We start from the raw sequence: 15,939 nt of genomic DNA, 5'->3' as shown, positions 1-15,939 counted from the left end.
CAGCCCTCATCCAGGTCTGCAATAATCTGCTCATGGCAAGGGACAGAGGGGGAGCTCCATCCTAATCCTGTTGGATCACTGAGCAGCTTTTGATACATTTGACCATGAAATCTAGCTCAACAGATTGCATGAGTACTGTGGCATCAGTGGCTTAGTTCTCCAGTGGTTCAGATCTTTCTTGACTGACAGAACACATAACGCATCCCTAGGAACAACCCTGCAAGTGCCACAAAGCTAAATGCTATCCCCTTTGCTATTTAAAATCTGCATTTTACCACTCAGTAAAATTATCCAACAATATGGCGTAATGTACCACTGCTGTGCCAATGGCACTCAGCTATAGTTGACCGTCAAACCTGGTGAAACTGACCCTGCTCGAAAAATAAATTCTTTCTTAGCTACAAGAGTGGATGAATGGCAACTGATTGAAATTGAATTCTGACAAAACTAAGGGCCTTGTTGTCCAAAGCCAGTGTGTGGCATCAAAACAACGCTCCTCTAAATCAAAACCAATGTGTTCAATGTATGTGGAATTCAGCCATAAATAGCTCCCACCTTGTGTGCAGCCTTGGTGTGATAACTGATAGGGGATTGAGCTTCAGAAATCAAATCTTGGCTGTAGTCAAATATTCCTACTTTCAAATCAGGAAACATGCAAAAATGTAACTCATTCCCACAGAGGATCTTCCAACCCTAGTTTGCACCTTCATCTCATCACAGCTGGATTACTGCAATGCCCTCTATACAGGCCTTCTAAATTAGTACAGAATGCTGCTGCCAAATTGCTAACAAACCAACTTCACCACTATACATTGATTATCTGCTCACTGCACTGGCTACCTGTAAAATGGAGAATACTTTTCAAGATTGGACTGTTGATATTCAAATCCCTACACAATTTGGGCCCTAGATACATGAAGGACTTGCTGAAACCATACCACACCTCCCACAACCTTAAATCAGCAGGATCCATAAACTTGGTCACTCCCAGAGAGCACCTCAAACTGGTTGGAGCCAGATGTTTCTGTCATGTGATACCCTCGGAACTCCCTACCTACTCCAAGTAAAGGCAGCCCCATCCCTGGATCTATTAAAATCCATACTGAAAAGCCACCTGTTTAGCTTGGCATTTGCCAACTTGTAGAATTTTTCCTCTGTACCTCAATTTACAATTCAACCAATTACTGGTCTGAGCCATACATATGCGCTTTGAGTCCTATGGGAGAAAAGCGCTTTACAAATGTTGTTTGTTTGTTTGTTGTTTTATTTGCACCAAATACCCGAGAAAGCCGTGTGAAACATGTTATTTGTGGTGGTTTAGGTTTCTGCCAAACTTGTAATCCTGTGTATTTTTTATATGCTCAGTGGCATAGGAACAGGGGACTCAGCGGTCGCAACTGCGACTGGGCCCCTGCTCCTGCCCCCCACCAGCCCACTAGCCTCTGTCTCTACCCCCTGCCCCTTTACCAGCCAACTAGCCTCTCTCTAACCCTCCTGCCCGCCCCCTTTCAAGACCACTAGCCTCTGTCTCTACCCTCCTGCTCCCTCACCAGCCCACTTGCCTCTGTCTCTACCCCCTTCCCCCCCCCCCCACCTGCCTCCGTCTCTACCCCCCTGCCCCCTCACCAGCCCACTAGCCTCAATTTCTATTCCTATGCCCCCTCACCAGCCCTCTAGCCTCTGTCTCTACCCTCCTGCACCCTCACCAGCCCAATAGCCTCAGTCTACAACCTTGCCCCCTTACCAGTCCACTAGCTTCTGTCTCTACCACCCTGCACACTTACCAGCTCACTAGCCTCTGTCTGTACCCATCTGCACCCTCACCAACCCACCACACTGTCTCTACCCCTTGCCCTCCCACCAACACACTATCCTCTGTCTCTACCCCCTGCCCTCTCACCAGCCTTTGTCTCTACCCCCCTGCCCCCTCACCAGCCCACTAGCTTCAGTCTCTATCCCCTGCCCCCTCACCAGCCCACTAGCCTCTGTCTCTACCCCCTGCCCCCTCATCAGCCCACTAGCCTCTGTCTCTATCCCCCTGCCCCTTCATCAGCCCTCTAGCCTCTGTCTGTACTTATCTGCACCCTCACCAACCCACTAGCCTCTGTCTCTATGCTCTATACACCCTTACCAGCCTGACCAGCCTCTGTCTCTACCCCCCTGCACCCACATTAGCCCACTAGCCTCTGTTTCTACCCCCTATGCCACCTTACCAGCCCACCCATCCTCTGTCGCAAATTAGTTGGAAAGAGGTGGGGGGGGGGGGGGGCAGATCCAAATTCCGCATCGGGGCTCAGAGGTCGGTAGCTACGCCACTGAATCTAGTAATTATAGTTTTCAGTAGTTTTTACACTTGGTGCGGTGCATTCATTTGCCAGGATGTGTCAACGCAATAAATAAAAAAAAAAGGCCTTAATGTTCATGAGGCACTTGCTTTTATTTTGATCTTTCATGTTATAAATTGAGAGAGATATATATATATATATATATATATATATATTTATTTATTTTTTTAATGTGAAATGGGTAACAGCCACCCAACTTATTAAAGTACCCCTGAATTGAGCACCTGTTTAGTATATTAAACACATAGCTAACCACAGATTGACTGAACAGGATTCATACAAGGAATATCAAAATTTCATACTATATCAACAATGTATATGGAAGTGTGCTCAACCAGCAGCATAACACATAAGCGTCATCATTTTGCTTCTCTTTGCTGCACATTTAAGTGATTTTAGGACCCTATTCATCAATGGAAGAAAAAGTGACAGTGACAGTAAATGGTGATCTCCAGCAAAGAGAAAAGTCAATCCAAAATACTAGACTGTCTTTTCTTAAAATAGAAATGAAAATCTCAAATGCAGCTATAAAGCAGCAGTATGATAGGAAGACCACACTGGGCGATGCTTTCTCCCATTCACTCTGATGGAAGAGCTCCAGCTTGCGGAAGTCGGTATAAAACAGTTCTGGCTCCATAGAAATAGCTTTCATCTGGCCATGCTAATTCACAGACGCCTATTTTTAAAACAGTGATCTGTAGTTAGCAAAGGAGAGTGGAAACGCTACTACCACCGTTGTTGCAATCCCAAGGGAGCAGGAACCACAGACCTCAGGAACATGTAGATAAAGAAATGATGTCCCGCTGCACCGAGGGTGGGTGTAAAAAGTATCTTCCTTTATTTAATACATCAAAAGGCACACAAAAAGGCTGACGCGTATCGGAGCTCTAGAAGGCTCCTTAATCATAGCCAGCATATACAATGTCAGCATGGGTTTAAATAGTCGGGCGCCCGCCCACATCGGGCAGGGCCAGCCCACTTAAAGCAACATATACAAAATGCATTTAAAATGGCTGAGCCAACATACAAAAGTTAAAAAACCGATGACATTTTACCACATCAATATGAAAAAACAGCCTGACAAAAAACATGGTACAATAAATGTTATCAAAAGGCATGACATAAAGTGGTAAGCGGTGGAAAGGGGGGGGGGGGGGGGGGGGAGGGAAGGAAACAGGAAGGGGGGGGGAGGAGCAGATGGGGAGACCCAAAAAGGGAATTAGGTTCTTATGTCATATGTTAAGCTAATATTCATTTTTGAATTTAGGCCCGCTGGAATGCGTGTGCCCAATTTCCATATCCATAGGGCCTCCCGCTTAAGTAAATGTCTGTATAAGTCGCCTCCTCTAGGTGAGCGTACCACCCTCTCCACCCCCTGAAAAGTAAAACTAGTCATATCCCCCTGGTGTGCCCTCAGAAAATGTTTAGCCACACTGGAGACCTGAGTAATGAAGGCCTCATTCCTGATGCATCTCCCTGATCCATTATAGTGCTCCGAGATCCGTTGCCTCAGAGGGCGGGTAGTGCACCCCACGTACTGCAGTTCACAAGCATCACAGGTTATAAGATAAACCACATTACTGGAATTACAGTTAATGTATTGTTTCATTTCAAATCTCTCACCTTTGGAGATCGATGCGATCTCCCGCGTTTGATTGTGGACACGACAGTACCTGCAGGTGCTGTACCCGCACCTATACGAACCCCTATAGCTTAGCCAAGTAGGTGCAGACCTAGAAGAACTAGAGAAAAGAATCGGGGAGAGACGGGTCCCCAAAGTGGGAGCACGTTGTGCGGTAAAGGCACAACCTTCGCCCAGTATCTTGCGGAGCCTGGGATCCGAGTGCAGGACCGGCAAATACTTTTTAACAATATTAACAATCTTGTTATATTCCAAACTATAAGGAGTAGAGAAAGTAAGGCTTTTTTGCTCGGTCCTGCCTCCGGCCTTCAAGCACAACAAGTCCTGGCGTTTCTTGCGCTGTATCTGTTGTCTAGCTTTATATGTCAACTGTTTACTATAGCCCCGCTCCCAAAGTCTTTCCTCCACCACATCCAGCTCCTGCCCCAAAGCACAAGGATCTGAACAGTTCCTGGCAACTCTCACCATCTCACCATAAGGAATCGCCCTCAGAGTATGGCTCGGATGGCAACTTGATGCCAATAAAAGCGAATTGCCTGAGCATGCCTTTCTATAGGTTTTAGTGACAATTCCACCCAGCGTACAAGAGCCACTCAGAGTGAGATCAAGATAATCAATCTGGGTGGAATCATGACACATAGTAAAAGTTAAATTGAGATCGTTAGTGTTACAGTATGTCAGGAAACTGGGCAGGACGTCTTGGGGACCCCCCCATATCAGCAGCAGATCATCTATATATCTCCCATACCAAAAAATATAATCCAAAAAGGGGTTCTCCGCTCCAAAGATGCGGAGCTCCTCCCACCATCCCATGAACAGGTTCGCCAGGGATGGGGAGAATTTAGCTCCCATAGAAGCTCTGCATCTCTGAAGATAGAAAACCCCATCAAACATAAAATAATTATGGGTCAAAAGATAATCTACCGCCGACATGAGGAAGTCCCCAGTAACCACAGAAAGGGAGCTGTATTTACGGATATGAAAGTCCAATGCTCTGAGGGCAAGACCATGGGGGATAGAAGAATAAAGTGCAGTTACATCCATCGTAACCCATGTGTAGTGTTCGAACCACTGCAGAGAGTCGAGGCTTTTCAAAACATGAGTAGTATCACGTAGGTACCCTGGTAACCGTTGTACCAAGGGTTGAAGACAAGCATCCACCCATTGGCCCAGACGTTCCCCCAGGGATCCGATGCCCGCCACAATGGGGCGGCCCCTAGGGGGAACATCAGGCTTGTGTACCTTAGGGAGGTGATGGAAAATAGGGATCACTGGTGTCTTTACCATAAGATAATCCCTCTCCTTTTCCGAAAACACTCCTGAAGAAAAACCGGAACTGAGTAGTTCCTTAAGCTCTGCCTGGAATTGTGTTGTAGGGTCCCCTGATAAAGTCTGGTAGGTTTTTATATCCCCCAACTGGCGCAAAGCTTCAGCCCTATACATATCCGAATCTTTGGAGCGGAGAACCCCTTTTTGGATTATATTTTTTGGTATGGGAGATATATAGATGATCTGCTGCTGATATGGGGGGGTCCCCAAGACGTCCTGCCCAGTTTCCTGACATACTGTAACACTAACGATCTCAATTTAACTTTTACTATGTGTCATGATTCCACCCAGATTGATTATCTTGATCTCACTCTGAGTGGCTCTTGTACGCTGGGTGGAATTGTCACTAAAACCTATAGAAAGGCGTGCTCAGGCAATTCGCTTTTATTGGCATCAAGTTGCCATCCGAGCCATACTCTGAGGGCGATTCCTTATGGTGAGATGGTGAGAGTTGCCAGGAACTGTTCAGATCCTTGTGCTTTGGGGCAGGAGCTGGATGTGGTGGAGGAGAGACTTTGGGAGCGGGGCTATAGTAAACAGTTGACATATAAAGCTAGACAACAGATACAGCGCAAGAAACGCCAGGACTTGTTGTGCTTGAAGGCCGGAGGCAGGACCGAGCAAAAAAGAAGGCTTACTTTCTCTACTCCTTATAGTTTGGAATATAACAAGATTGTTAATATTGTTAAAAAGTATTTGCCGGTCCTGCACTCGGATCCCAGGCTCCGCAAGATACTGGGCGAAGGTTGTGCCTTTACCGCACGACGTGCTCCCACTTTGGGGACCCGTCTCTCCCCGAGTCTTTTCTCTAGTTCTTCTAGGTCTGCACCTACTTGGCTAAGCTATAGGAGTTCGTATAGGTGCGGGTACAGCACCTGCAGGTACTGTCGTGTCCACAATCAAACGCGGGAGATCGCATCGATCTCCAAAGGTGAGAGATTTGAAATGAAACAATACATTAACTGTAATTCCAGTAATGTGGTTTATCTTATCACCTGTGATGCTTGTGAACTGCAGTACGTGGGGTGCACTACCCGCCCTCTGAGGCAACGGATCTCGGAGCACTATAATGGATCAGGGAGATGTATCAGGAATGAGGCCTTCATTACTCAGGTCTCCAGTGTGGCTAAACATTTTCTGAGGGCACACCAGGGGGATATGACTAGTTTTACTTTTCAGGGGGTGGAGAGGGTGGTACGCTCACCTAGAGGAGGCGACTTATACAGACATTTACTTAAACGGGAGGCCCTATGGATATGGAAATTGGGCACACGCATTCCAGCGGGCCTAAATTCAAAAATGGATATTAGCTTAACATATGACATAAGAACATAATTCCCTTTTTGGGTCTCCCCATCTGATCCTCCCCCCCCTTCCTGTTTCCTTCCCTCCCCCCCCCCCCCCCCCTTTCCACCGCTTAGCACTTTATGTCATGCCTTTTGATAACATTTATTGTACCATGTTTTTGTCAGGCTGTTTTTTCATATTGATGTGGTAAAATGTCATCGGTTTTTTAACTTTTGTATATTGGCTCAGCCATTTTAAATGCATTTTGTATATGTTGCTTTAAGTGGGCTGGCCCTGCCCGATGTGGGCGGGCGCCCGACTATTTAAACCCATGCTGACATTGTATATGCTGGCTATGATTAAGGAGCCTTCTAGAGCTCCGATACGCGTCAGCCTTTTTGTGTGCCTTTTGATGTATTAAATAAAGGAAGATACTTTTTACACCCACCCTCGGTGCAGCGGGACATCATTTCTTTATCTAAGTGATCTGTAGTAGAGGAAAATTATATTCTCTGCTGATGATCATTATTAAAAAAAAAAAAAAAAAAAATAGATGCGAATTGGTTCCATAAACACAGCTCATAAAAATGGGAAAAATTAAATTCACCCAATGCATCTCAATCCACTGCAAATCAATGCACTCCTTTCTAGTCATCACATAACTGCCCTCTCTGTTCTTACAATTGAATTCCACTTTTGTGCCAAGTAAGAAGCAGTTTAGCTTTATTCATTGCAAGGCTTATTGGCAAACATTATTTCTACTTGGTCTCCTTGGTTTTTGGTGGTTTTTTTTCCTCATCAAACAAATCATAGCTGTTCCACTGTATCTCCAGCAAAAAATGTCAGCTGAGAGTATATACAGTGACTCAGCTGCCAATCACTAGATTAGTTTAGCAGTTGAAATTGAGTCGCAAATGGTCTTGCTCAGTACAGCCAATAACTCATGCAGCGAGATGGAAACATCAGGGTACATCATAACTCATGGACACTAAAGATTGCATACTTTATAGAACAGCTATACTGTAGATGTGCTAACAGTCAGTTTTGGAAATCCATGACTGACTGCAGATTCAAATGAAAAGATCATTTCAGACAGCATTAAATTACAAAATGATGTGTGCAGCACTGATCTATGTGTATGGCAATTTTTAAATGTAGGTGAAAAGTCATTATAAAGAGAATCTTTGGCAAAAAATAAAATTAATGAATTAATTTTTTTTTGTAATATTGATTTATAAATTATTGTAAAAACTCCTCTCTGATTTACATTCTGAAATTTAACACAGGTGTTAGTTCTGCCAGGTGTAGCTCTGCAGAATGTTTGTTTCTGATAGCTCTATGCGCAGAGGGAGATACTGCTTGCTTGGCAGTTGGAAAGAGACGTTATTTTTTACAATGCAACAACGTTCCTGTTGGTGGCAGCTCCGGGGCTCGCCTGCGCTCCCCTATTGTGTTACATGCTGGTTTGGGGGTCCCGAGTAGTGGCAGTGCTCGGGGCCCTCGCCTGTCATGTGCACTAGTGTTTGCATATTTTAAACTTCATTTGCATCTCCTTCTGAAGCCCTCTCCAACGTTTGGCTGAATTGCTCAACCTCTGCTTAATTAAAGAGACACTGAAGCGAATTTTTTTTTATGATATTATGATTTGTATGTGTAGCACAGCTAAGAAATAAAACATTAAGATCAGATACATCAGTGTAATTGTTTCCAGTACAGGAAGAGTTAAGAAACTCCAGTTGTTATCTCTATGCAAAAAAACATTAATCTCTACGACTTCCAAAGTCGTGGAGAGGGCTGTCTTCTGACTTTTATTATCTCAACTGTAAGTGAACAGTTTTCTTTTTATCTGCCAGAGGAGAGGTCATTCGTTCACAGACTGCTCTGAAAGAATCATTTTGAATGCAGAGTGTTGTGTAATCAGCACATATTAGAGAATGATGCAATGTTAGAAAACACACTATATACACACTATATACCTGAAAATAAAAATATGAGAATATTTTCTTTGCTGCTAAACTTCTAGTAATTATTCATAGTACACAACCAATTCATTAGATGCAGATTAAGTGTAATTTATTTGCACTTCTTATTGGCTGACTGGCAGTTTGCGGACTTTATATAAGTGGCAGAGTGCTGTCTGGGAGTGAGCATTTCTTTTGTGTTTGGGAATGCAACAATATTAAAGTGGACCCAAATTAAAAATACAAGATCTCGGAAATAAAACCTATTTTCTAAATTATAATAATAAATAGCAGCCTGTTTTCAGCTGCATGATGCCAAACATACAATTTTTTACATGTATTGGAGAAACCCCTCCCTTCCTTTCAAATTGCCGGTACAAAATCCGGCAAACTGGTGGAGTAGATAGTGCCCAGCAAAGGAGGAATTGCTAATGGCTGCCACCTGTATAACCCTAGTTGTGAAAAGAGAAGGGTGAAAAGCATGCACTGAAATGCTCATAGGCTTGAAGGAGTGTTTATTTATCTTTGTATGTGTCAGAGTGGTGCAACTAAATATTTTGAACTAAAAAAAAGTTTGCTTTGGGTCCTGGCGGTAACCCCGAACGTAGTAAGCCGTGCAGGAGGATTTCTCAGGCCCTGCTGGGCCGATTTGCATAATTTTTTTTGCTACACTCAGCTAGCACTTTGCTAGCTGCATGTGCACACCGATCGCCGCTGCTCCGCGCCGATTCGCCGCTCCCCCCCTCAGACCCCTTGCGCAGCCTGGCCTATCAGCGCCAGGCAGCGCTGAGGGGTAGATCAGGATTTCCAATGATGTCACGACGTCGGTGACGTCATCCCGCCCGTTGCCATGGCGACGGGGGAAGCCCTCCAGGAAATCCCGTTCTTTGAACAGGATTTCCTGATCGCAGATCGTCGGAGGCGGTCGAAGCAGGTGGGGGGATGCCACTGCACAGCAGCTATCATGTAGCGAGCCCTAGGCTCGCTACATGATTAAAAAAACCCCATTTTTTAAAACTGCTGCGCTGCCCCCTGGCGGTTTTTAATACACCGCCAGGAGGGTTAACAGAAAGGAAACGGTCAAAATCAGCCACACAGATGTCCTCAATGCACTATTCGAGAAAAGGTAAAGATTTCTCATGGGAAAGGGGGTATTGGCTACTGATTGGGATAAAGTTCAGTACTGGATTAAAGTTCCTTTTTAAATCCATGTCAAGCACCCAATGTCTAGATAAGTACAATCCCCATACTCGCACAATGGCCGCACCCATTAAAGGCAGCATCCTCTACAGCTGAGCTGAGTCATTTAGCATGAAATGTACAATAAATATTACTCAGAGACAAGGAGAACTAGCATCATATAGCCATATTGCATTGCAACACAACAATGCTCTTTTAATAAGTTGTTTGCTTCATTTCAGCTTTATATACGGTAAGCTCCTTTGCTTGCCACCTGTGCTTTTATTCTTTCATTTCAAAATGCGACATCACCTACTGCCACTTCTTCTTTCCTCACATATAAAATCATCAGCATGATGTACAAATGTAGATCACCATCTGTAGCAAGCACAAAAATGTACACTGATGCATAGCACATGTGATTTCAATTTAAGAATAGGAATAACCTGCAAATACTTTTTTTAAATGAGGCAATGCAGTGTTATGCTGGGAATACACATCTCGATTTTCGCTCTCGATTCCGCACCTGATCGTTTTTCACGATTCTCTTATCTTTTGCTCGTTTTTATTATCTTTTTCCATTGTCTCCCGTTCAGAATCGAGCCCGGAAACGATCAGGCGGGAGATCGGAAATTATCAATTGAGCCATCTAAATTGCTCTAAATCGAGCCGTGTATTCCCAGCATTAAAGAGACATTGCAGTGGAAAAAAATATATGATATAATGATTTGTATGTGTAGTACAGCTAAGAAATAAAACATTAGGAGCAGAGACATAAGTCTAATATTGTTTCCAGTACAGGAAGAGTTAAGGAACTCCAGTTGTTATCTATGCAAAAGAGCCATTGAGCTCCATGACTTTCAAAGTCGCAGAGAGCTCTGCCTTCTGAAGCTTGTTATCTCAACTGTCAGTCACTGTATATTCTTTTTTGCTGTCTGATGACAGTTCAAAAGTTCACTGGACTGCTCTGTAAATTCATTTAGAATGCTGAGTAGTGTTTAAACTGCAAATATTAGAGAATGATGCAATGTTATAAAAAAAACAGTATATGACTAAAAATATAAGAATATTTTCTTTGCTACTAATGTTCTAGCAATTATCCGTACTACACAACCAATTCATTATATCATACTTTTTTTTGCCTCAGTGTCTCTTCAAGCAGTGCTCCCATTAGAAGGCTTTTAGGTTACATTTAGTTCACTACAAATATACTGTTGGTCCTGATCCTGCATAGCTTGGCTTACATAATTAAACCTACAAGACCTAAGCACTAGCAAATGTAGTCACCCAAAATGGTTATTAGTGATAGTTTTGGGCAGTGGTTTTGGAATTATTGCTGAACAGACAGCATCAGATCAAGCTGCGTGTTCACTTCTATAGTGAAGGGAGGGAACAGGATGTGAAATCAGCAACAACTTATGGGAACTTCTTTTGAAGTGACATTGGGTGAAAGCAACATGTCCTGCAGATCTCCAGAGGGGGGGCAGCAATGTCGAGGGACAACTGTACACATTAGATTTCTATCTGAACAATTAGGAATGATTATTTCACCCAAGGAAAATGTTAAATGTGTACGTAGCACTACAAATAAAGTTGAATAATACATAGCTTGGACTTCCATTACCTGCTCATAGTTAAATGTGTCGAGCATTCCTAAAACCAAGCCTTGTATTTCTCCCAGCTTTCCCCTTCCATACACAGGATCCTAAAACAGAAAATAAACAAATAAATATTGCACAAATATTCCTAAAAAATCGTAATTGCAATCTATTCCATTATAAAAGCAAGGTTCATAGTGCAGGATTCTGCAGAAAATCGCACAGTCCAAATATTGAAAATGTACCTGGATGTAATCCCCACTAAATATAAACATTGGTCCAGATTTATCAAAGCACTACTGACAGTTTTTTTTTTCTTCTTAAAAGACAACTGTAGGGAGGCTGCCATGTTTGTTTGTTTTTTTCCTTTTGTGCAATATCAGTTGCCTGGCTGTCCTGCTGATCCTCTGTCTCTAATACTTTTAGCCATAGACCCTGAACAGGCATGCAGCATATCAGGTGTTTCCGACATTAATGTCAGAATTGACAAGATTAGCTGCGTGCTTGTTTCTGGTGTTATTCAGACACTATTGATGCCAAAGAGATCAGCAGGGCTGCCAGGCAACTGGTATTGCTTAAGGAGGAATAAATATGGCAGCCTCCTTATACCTCACCCTACAGTTGTCCTTTAAACAGTTCTAACCAGGGGGAACATTTCTGCATGATAATAAGAAAATTCCTAAATCCTACTTAATAGCGACAGTTCAGTGTGAATTTCTAAAACTGCACTACAGTTAAGAAAAGTGCAAATGCATTCTTAAACTGCCACAGATTAAGAAGTGCTTAATAGCACTTCTACACAACTTGCGCAGTGCAGGCTAGACATGATTTGTGAAGTGCTCCTCCCCCTGCTGAATCCTGTGAAGCCGTTCTGTGCTTAACCCTTCCAGGGCTGGGTATTGATGCAATACAGAGATAACAATACATGTTACCTCTGCATCAGCAATTTTCATCAGACATTACACGGTCTAAGAAACTTTCCTAACTCCTCCTATTTTACAACAGCTTAAAGGGACTCTGAGGAGTGCCCAAATTTAAAAGAATACACTTACCTGGGGATTCTTCCAGCTCATCGTAGGCGGCGAGGTCCCACAGCGTCCTCCTGGCTCTTCTCGTTCAGCCTCCGCCGACCCCCCATTATCGGCATCACCCGGGCCTGGTGTTGGCTGTGTCTTCCTGGTTATTGATGCAATGTGTTATCACGCCGGCCGCTTCGCGTCATCACGGTGGTCGGCGAGACAGGTCTGCGCATGCGCGGATTTCCACACAAGCACAGACCTGTCACGCCGGCCGCCGTGATGACGCATTGCGTCAATAACCAGGAAGACTCGGCCAACACCAGGCCCAGGTGTCGCCGATAATGGTGGGGGGCAGCGGATGCTGAATGAGAAGAGCCAGGAGGACGCTGCAGGACCTCGCCTCCTGCGGTGAGCTGGAAGAAGCCCCAGGTAAGTGTATTCTCTTAAATTCGGGCACTCCTCGGAGTCCCTTTAAGAAGGAACCTGCACTATCTAGTGATTTCTTAAGATGTCTGAGGCAGTTCTGCATGGATTTCTAAAAACCTACCAATATTTTGTCTTGATAAATGTCCCCCTGAGAGTGGGCAATTCCCAAATACTAAATCCCAAAAATTATTAAGCATATAGCTAAAAGTAAGATGCTCATTCATATCCCCAAAAAACTCCTTAATTTGCATATGCATCCTGTGGTACCCACTAGATTTAGTAAAACCAGATCTTCTCATTAAATCATTTTAGGTGCAGGTCTACCTATAAAATAAGAGGGTAAACTTTAAATAGCAAGAAAATCAAGAGGCAAGAAAATCATTTTAAATAGTCAGGGCAATTGAACGTAACCAATCCCCTGGTTCTGTATAATCACTATGAGTAAGTGGCAATCAGGAGCTAGGAATGGCCAGTCAATGGGAGTAGGCAGGGACACTGCCCAGCTTCAGAAGTCCCACCATCAATTCTCCTTCAATGATGCAGTATGGCTGTTTGCAGTTGTATATGGGAGGGTCATGCCCAGGACCTTGCCTAATTTCCACTATATGTTTCTGTTTTGCATGTGAAAATTCAGAATTTTCACACAGAAAGGAAGAAAAATATGCACAATTTCTGCAAATTATCAGAAGCGGCTAGCATACTGGACAATTTCCTCCTCCATTGTTATTTACGTAAGACATATACAATATGTATGTAAGACATTTACAATACGTAAGTAAGACATATACGAAGTCATGCATGATTCAGACACGAACATGTGCATAATAGAAAAAAAATGCAGAAAACGATTTTTTCACGCAGCACGCCATGAATGAAAATTCACACATGGAAACTAGTCCAGAAGCAGGAAAAAAGGGCGCCAGGGGCTAGTGGACGAAAACGGTGCCACCATAGATTCTAATGCAACGATCATTAACCACTTCTCTACCACAGGTTTTTTCTTCTTCAAAAGCACTTCCCATTCATTCGGTAATAACTTTATCACTAATTATCACACTGAAATGATCTATACATTATTTTTTGCGGGGAAAACTAGGCTTTCTTTGGGCAGTACTTTATGCTAAGAATTATATTGTTTTATATGCATTTGACAGGGAAGAAGAAGAAAAACATGACAAAAAATCACCATTTCTCAGCTTTCAGCCATTGTAGTTTAAAAATAAAATGTGCTATTGTAGATAAAACAGACACATTTTATATGCCCATTTGTCCCAGTTATTACAATGTTTAAATTGTGTCCCTAGTATAAAGTATGGTGATAATATTTTATTTTGGGTAAGGGGTGAAGGAGTTTCAAAAATAATGAAAATGTATTTAATTTTTCTATGGTAAGTGAATAATGATGTATTTGGAAGTAGTTTTACTTTTTGGCCACAAGATGGTGCTATATGTACTCAGTTTTCTAAAAATAGAAAACAGAACCAAATATTTACATGAGTTTATAGGTGTTTGTAAACAAGGACGTAGAAAAGCGTGGCAGAAGTTGCTAAGTGGTTAATGCGGCAAAAAAGGGTGCCCAGTAAATATCATTAACAACATTAGAACATTCACGTTTTTAAAGTATGTTATAGTTTTAGAAGCTTGCAACGTTATAGATTTTGCCAAATTATTTCATTTGAATGTACAGATTTTACGTTATCAAAGATATTAAAGATATTATTGTTTTTTTGTGTAAAAGGGTGTTTCTGCAGGGGGAGTGGTTAGGGTTAGGCACCACCAGCAGGGTGGTTTGGGTTAGGTACCACCGGGGGGGGGGGGGGAGGAGTTGTTAGGGTTAGGCACCACCAGGAGAGTGGTTAGTTTGAGGCACCACAAGGGGAAGGTCCTGTGTGAGAGTAGAGTTAGGTTAAGCTGTATTGTTGAAGTTTTTGAAACCGTATTTATCGTTAACCAATTTCGTTAAAGTTTATCGTTATTGAGATTTCGTTATCCACCTGTACCATTTTGTTATCTAGCTGGACCCTTTTTTTCTGGCGCCCTTTTTTCATGCACGCAACTAGTCCATTTGCTATTGTAAGCATGCACTCTAAATATTTTTCATTTTTAAAAAAATGAGAAAAAGCTCCTAAGTGGAAACTCAGCCTTAAAGAGTCTTTGAAGCGAATAAAAATGGCTATTTTTACCTGGTACTTCGCTTCAGGAGCCTCAGTAGAGGTAAACCGCCGCATCCCCGCAGCAAAACAAGGGCTTTTGTACCCCCCAAATCCAGGAACAAACATCCACGACTTTCAAAGTTGTTAATTTTGCTGCCGGGGAGGCAGAGCTTTGAGCTGTAGCTCTGCCTCTACTGACGTCAATCGCCGTGCGGATCTCCGCCTCTCCCCGCCCCTCTCTGTGAAGGAAGCGCGAGAGGGGTGGGGAGAGGTGGCAATCAGCGGCGATTGACTTCATTAGAGGCAGAGCTGCAGCAGAAAGCTCTGCCTCTTTTAGGTAGCACTCCCCTGATTTTCCCCCGGGGATTTAGGGGGTATAAAGTCCTTGTTTTCCCACGAGGAGAGGCGGTTTACCTCTACTGAGACTACTGAAGTGAACTACGAGGTAAAAATAGCAATTTTTATTCGCTCCAGTCTCTCTTTAAAGGAGCTGTGCTGTGGTCATGTGCTGCCATTAACATGTCTGTAATGCAGCTCCTGCACCTATTTTATTTCACGTTGAAACAATGATCTGAATTTGTATTTATGAAAATGACCTAGACATAGACATACTGCAAATGCTAATCCTGGTAATCCTTTTCTAGTTCTATTGCTAAGGTTTAACCACAAACCTAAAAATCTTATATTAACTTTGAACAACAAGTTTAAATCAAAAATCACAACTACTGAATAATCATACTCTAAGGGCTGGTGCACACCGAGCGGCTTTTTCAGCATTTCTGCAGCCGCTTACAGCTGCGGATACGTTTGGTCAATGTATCTCAATGGGGTGGTTCACACCAGAGCGGGAGGCGTTTTGCAGAAACGCATACTCCCGGGGTGAGGCATTTTTTGGATTGTGGATGCGTTTCTGCCTCAATGTTAAGTATAGGAAAACCGCAAACCGCTCTGAAAAATGTCAGTTCAGAGCGGTTTTGCAGGCGTTTTTGTTACAGAAGCT

At 43.2% G+C, this 15,939-nt stretch overlaps 1 protein-coding gene across 2 annotated transcripts in view; it reads right to left on the bottom strand.

Annotated features, from left to right (window-relative positions):
- VPS8 (VPS8 subunit of CORVET complex) overlaps positions 1-15,939 on the bottom strand; it is a 457,588-nt gene that overhangs the window by 142,276 nt on the left and 299,373 nt on the right. For both annotated transcript variants that reach the window (XM_068245033.1, XM_068245032.1), the window contains exon 42: positions 11,368-11,448. In XM_068245033.1, the coding sequence (XP_068101134.1) occupies positions 11,368-11,448 (81 nt within the window). The remainder of the gene's footprint in view (positions 1-11,367; positions 11,449-15,939) is intronic.

Source organism: Hyperolius riggenbachi, chromosome 7 (assembly GCF_040937935.1).
Source record: "Hyperolius riggenbachi isolate aHypRig1 chromosome 7, aHypRig1.pri, whole genome shotgun sequence".
NCBI lineage: Eukaryota > Metazoa > Chordata > Amphibia > Anura > Hyperoliidae > Hyperolius > Hyperolius riggenbachi.
The sequence above is the reverse complement of the archived record's forward strand: the minus strand, read 5'-3'. Positions and strand labels throughout refer to the sequence as shown.